General features: G+C 35.9%; 1 protein-coding gene across 1 annotated transcript in view; it reads left to right on the forward strand.

The window, feature by feature from the left end:
- Nucleotides 1–4858, forward strand: part of LOC134348497 (tomoregulin-2-like) — a 112490-nt gene extending 107632 nt beyond the window's left edge. Inside the window, exons 8-10 of the mRNA XM_063051965.1 lie at nt 2211–2337; nt 2429–2587; nt 3770–4858. Of these exons, the coding sequence (XP_062908035.1) occupies nt 2211–2337; nt 2429–2587; nt 3770–3866 (383 nt within the window). The 3' untranslated portion in view covers nt 3867–4858. The remainder of the gene's footprint in view (nt 1–2210; nt 2338–2428; nt 2588–3769) is intronic.
- Nucleotides 4859–6000: the final 1142 nt, after the last annotated feature.

Raw genomic sequence — 6000 nt, forward strand, 5'->3', positions numbered from 1 at the left:
TATATCTACTGCTCACGATCAGTAAGTTGTAGATATAATAATCCAGATATAATTGTCAGTGCCCTTTTGAGTAGAGAATCAATTTTTCGTCAAACTTCCTTGAAAGAAAAACAGGTAATTAAGCTTGGCTTAACCTTCTTGAAAATAATCAGCTACTTTCCCTTTCATAAATGTTAAAAACTCATAAGGCAAACATAACAAATTTCTGTTAAATAACTGGCTTAAGCCAAAATGGGATTTAATTTTTCTAAAGGTAGGCTCGGTAGATTTAATTCAAATAATAGTTGTAAATTGATTTTAATTAATGCTATTTACAGCATGAAAATTTATTGACAATGTTGAATAGTAAAGTTACTGAAAACCATAAGCCAAAGCAATATGAATACAAATATAGCATAAGACAGAATTTTATACAAGACTTTGAAAAAAACATTTTTTTACTAAGTGATATGATTAGGCTCAAATATAGGCCTAGCATGTGAAATCTGTGCTTGTTTTTTGTTGCACAAATACTTAATTCTGGGTTGAACTTGAGATAAGCACACAGAGATTTCACCTTCAGCTGAAATGAGACAATTTCTGTTCTTGCTCTTGATGCTTGTTAAACAAGAAAAAGCTTGCTCACACATGTAAGAAGTTGAAAACTGCAGCAAAATGTTCATTGTTTTCCTATGAATTGCAGGATACTCTTCTTTCACAGAAATCCAGAACATGTTCTGGGGCAGGTCAATAAATCTCATCTTGAGTGCATGATCAGAGTGCAGCTCACCAAGTTCTTCCTCTTCTCTCAAAGTCAAGTTCTGAGACTAACCAGAAGATTCAGAGAAAGGGTCCCTCACCAAGTCATACATTTGTATTGAAAGGGAGGAAAAATAATGTTCAGTTTTGTTCTGCAGTTCTTTCAGGTAGTTTTCAATCAGACTCGATTCTTTCTGATATCCTTCCTCACTCTCAAGCCCAAGCAGCAGTGAAAACATTTCAAGATTCCTTTTGCAACATAATTTTTCCAAAGATTCCGTTTCCTTTTAAACCTAAGACTCGTGTCTCTTGAAGTCAAAATAGTTTCTCCAGGGCCTCTGCAGAGTCTTGTTCAACTGGTTCATATGGTGAAAAATATCTGCTAAGTAGGGTAGTTTCTGCAGCCATTCTTCATCTTCAAAGCACTCAGCAAAATCCGGCCCACTATTTTCTTGAAAGTACTCCTGCAATTCACCTTTAAGCTCAAACACCCAGTTGAGAACTCTTCTGCTAAGCCACCGGAGACTGGCAGAAGATTGGTACGCTCTTTGTCCAGTTTTTCAGTTTTTTAAAAACATTCTTGAGTGAACTGGTCTTTGTCTAATTAAGTTAACTATTTTTGTAGCACCATCCAGAACTTTTTTCAGTTCATCTCCAAGAGCTTTTGAGATCAGCACCTCTCTGTGAAAATAGCAGTGTCTCTTCAACTTTGCTGGAGCCATTGTTGCATTTTTAAGTTGTTTGCCACAGACTTGGCACAGTGAAGTAGGGCAACTTTGATGACCAGTCCATGTAAAACCTATTGATAAGTAGCGTTCATTGGAAAGACAGACTCTTTTTGTGTTCATTGTTGCATCAATGACTCAGAAGATTGTAATTTGTCATAATTAAGCTTATCAGAATTGTCCATAGGCCTAGGCCTAGAATCCTTTTGTTCCATCTCACACATCTTCTTCAAAAATCGCCACGTTGGACCGTCTTTAGAATGAACGTTTCCCTCCATTTTCTAGTGAACTGGTAGAGTTTGTTCACTCCCCTGAGTCAGTTGGCAGTGTGTAAGAGGAAGTTGGGGGAAATAATTCAGGAGGAAGAGGCTGATGTCACAGCCCAAGTTAGACAATGCTATTCAATACTCGGAGAACACATTTCAGGATCCTCATCAGCCTACCAGCCTCCCCTTCGTGCAATACAGCGCTCACCAGTTATCAACGGCCTCCCCTATCTTGCATCAAAAACTGAGAATGGACTCAACCAAATAAACAATGGTCTTGCTGCACACTGCCATAATGGGCTGAGAAACCTCTAGCGTGATTGGTAACAGGGTCACTGCCCACCACTTCTAGCGATAACATCGCGCACTGTGTGAAGTTCAAAAAACAATGTTTTTTTTTAATTACCATCTCTCATGGAACCCCGGTTGAGAAACCCAGGTCTAGTCTAATATTTGCTTTTATTTACGTTTTGTATTACAGAAAAAAATGCCAATAAATTAGAAAAACCCGCCCAAGGATTTTTTGTCCCATGTCCTACTCTCTTTGAGGACCATTGTCTACATGGAAAATGTGAATACTCGATTAATAAACAGGAACCATCTTGCAGGTAACACTGGAATAATAATGTTTCATGATCTCTTCATAAATATCTGGTGCATCAATTAATTTCTCTGTCCTTTTTTTCCTCCTTTTTACAGCTGTGAAGCCGGTTTTAAAGGGCCACGCTGTGAACAAAAGGAGTTCAATGTTTTATATGTAGTTCCTGGAGCAGGGAAACTTCAGTATGTCTTAATAGCATCCATCATTGGAGCTGTGCAGGTGGCCATCATTTTGATTGTAGTTCTTTGCATAACAAGGTAATGTTAATTAAGCAATGTCACAAGTGCACTTGATAGGCATTTCTTTGATTTCCACTGTATTACCTTGTGCCATCCAAGTGGGAAATGTCAGTCACTGAAATAAACTGCCTCATTTCAGACACCTGGGATCAGTATCAAGCATTCTCACAGGCCCCAGCTCAAAGGGAGAGTAAGTGCTCTGAGTGTTAAACTTAATTTGAGATAGGATGGGTTTGGCATGTAGGCTGCTTAATTGAGAATGCTGTATGAGTAAGAGTGGCAGCAATGGGTAAGAAAAGGCCCTAAGGGAGTTATCAGTGCTTTGGCAGCAGTGCTTGCATACATTAAAATCTTGCAATTTCCCTCACTTTCTCAGAGCACTGGAAAATTGAACTGCTGATTTGATGGTAAGAAAAAAACTACCAGTTGTAGGTCTTGTCAGATGACCTGATTATTCTCAGTTCATTGATTAAAATTGGAACTTTATTCAGATTTGCTCCTAAAATAAGCAAAAATGTTGAAAATTAAGATGTCATTTTATGATACTTAAATTCAACTTGAAATGAATGCTGAAGCAATTTAGAAAATAGCAACTGGTGATAGTTCAGTCCAAGAAGTATGTGTCAGGACCAGTCTTTTCTGACTCCTGTTTTTGATTTGAGTTATTTTGAAAAAGGCCATTGTTTAATTTGAATCTGTACTTGCCAGTTTATATAACAGACTCACAGGATAAAATAATTACTTAGGATTTATGCTTCTGATCACCATTCTGTGATTCCTGGTGGAAAATACCTTTTTTGTGTAGATAATAATAATATAATTGGCCTTCTCAATGATCTTGTCTAAAACTTGGCATTGACACTCACACATAAAGGATCAACATCTGCATGTAGTTCAGAGAATTATGTATGTCCACAGAGCTAAATAATGGTGTCCTACATTTATGACTTTTGATTGTTCACTTGGGCTTCAATTGTTCAGTTTATGAATTTAGTGTGTTCATTTAAACCATGATCATTGGATGAAAGATTGAAAGCCTATTGCATTGGCTATGGGTTTAAAATATTCAAACTGTCTTCAAAATACATCATGTTTCTAACTACTTATTCTCAATTGGAAATATTACAATGATGTATAGACTGCTTCAATGTGAGAGATCATTTTCCTATGAATTCATAATATTTTTATTTTTATCTGCAGAAAATGTCCTAGGGGCAACAGGATTCAGAGACAGAAGCAAAATGCAACACATTACAGTTCTGACAACACAACAAGAGCATCAACAAGATTAATTTAAAGCAAGCATGATTGTACAGCTGCAAAAATAATTACACAAAGCTCGGACTATTGATTATCATACAAAATGGAACAACACATGTTGCCTTGCATTTGTGTTATACTACACCAATGAATACATATACTACAGTTATATTTGATTATGTCTGGATATATTTCAAATAGTATATAATGTCTTGATGTGTTTTTCTGTAATAAATAAATGGTTAACAATTTATATCACTTTAGTTTGCACATGAAGTACTATAAAGCTGGACTAATGAAAAATAATTACTTCTGTGATGTTTCTTAATTTTTTAAAGATGAAATGTGCTATTGATTTTTTTTAAAGCAAGCAATTTGTATTGTTCAGTCAGGTTTTGCCTTTGTTAACTAAAGAAAATGAGGATCTACGATGCTGTTAATTGAAAATTAATTTTGGGAAGCTGAGTTAAAGACCAGAGGTTTGACCTTAATTTTTTACTCGCTTGTTATGAAGACCAGTGAGATTTAACACCTTCCATTATACGATAATGGCAGTGCTGTTTTCTTGGATTCAGTGGTAATGTATACATGACAGTATAATACACCATAAAAAAAATCTGTCAACAAGGCTCTCTTGGTTTAAACAAATAACCTTCATAAGTGTCATTAGTGAAGTATCCTATTTTATATTGTGTGTGTGCTTATGCACTTGCATAACTTAATGTATCTTTTACATGAATACAAGAGCATTCATTATGAACAACTTTTATCGCTTGGTTATAGGTCACCTAGCCTGGTTCGTAACAAAAAACAATGGTTTAAATGTGATGCATTGACCAAAGTGGTAGAAATTAGAGGATCACACACATACTTTTTGATAATGCAAAGGATAGTTAGAGCGTTGTTTTGCTCTGCTAAGGATCCTCATTTGAAATATACATTTCCAGTGCTAACGTTTCATAATAAGATGACAAAAATAAAAATATTACAGCAGCAATAGATAGCTCTGAATTGTTTGTCTCTGTTTAATATCATTCTAGTCTTGAAATTGGATCTATTTGTACACAATTTTCATTCGCAAGTCACACATCTAAGTACTTTCCTGTGGTTATAATTTTGAGGTATAATTGGGCCCATCAGAAAATTGGCATGGATATTTCTATATATAGTTCTCTTTATTGTGCCTGATAATTTTATAGTGTCATGACATAAACTGAAGCTTTGGGGTGCAAGCTACAACCATTGTTGATCACTCCCAATAAACAAGCAACAACTCACATGTATTGGCAGTGAGTTATCAATGAAAGGGTCTCTGCTGTCTTGTACATAGCAATTTTCCCATCTCTGTTTAAGATGGTCAATGTTTATACAAACTGCATCAATGATGCTTCCCCCTACTCAACGCCTTTCTATACAAATCAAATCTACAGTCACTGATCCCTTGACCATTCTACACCTCACGGGAACTCATGGCTACTCACGCTATAAGGAACATTTGGTCCTGACTCTTAGCGTTTAGAGGTAGCAGTCTGAATTACAGATCATTATTGAATTACTAACCTGTAACTTGGGGTTGGCATAAACAGAATTTAACCACAAGTACCACATACTATAGTGCATTCCTAATAATCCCTGCACAATCTCAAAGCTTTGTGGGTCAGATCACTCTCCTTAGTAATGGGAACCAGACAATATCTCCCATGTCAGTTATATGGAGAAAAGTAAGATTTCGCTGGTTTCTGTTGATGACATTGCAGACTTCTTGATTTTCAAGAGATGTATCATATACAGTTAATTTAAAATATTTTTGGTTGTCCAAATTAACTAAAACTTTTGGACTGGATTTTGCTGTAAGCCATGATCACGATGTTCTCAGATGTTAATGTTTACATTAAACAACCATTTCCGGGATTCAAATATAAATTGTTTAACACAGAAGTTGAAAGTTTTTGACCAAAATACTCTGCTCTTCCAGAAGCTCTGCCATTATAATATAAAGTGACAGCATTCAGAAGCTGCTGTACTGAGTGATAAAAAAACAATAAACCCATTGAAATAAGTTAGGACTCCATTTATAACTAAATAGCGCAATGTTCTCACTGCTGCCAGACAGCTAACTTCTTTGGGACTGAAAATCAACTTTAACAGATAGGGAGTTTCATTTCTCACTG

This window comes from Mobula hypostoma, chromosome 6 (assembly GCF_963921235.1).
Source record: "Mobula hypostoma chromosome 6, sMobHyp1.1, whole genome shotgun sequence".
Classification (NCBI taxonomy): domain Eukaryota; kingdom Metazoa; phylum Chordata; class Chondrichthyes; order Myliobatiformes; family Myliobatidae; genus Mobula; species Mobula hypostoma.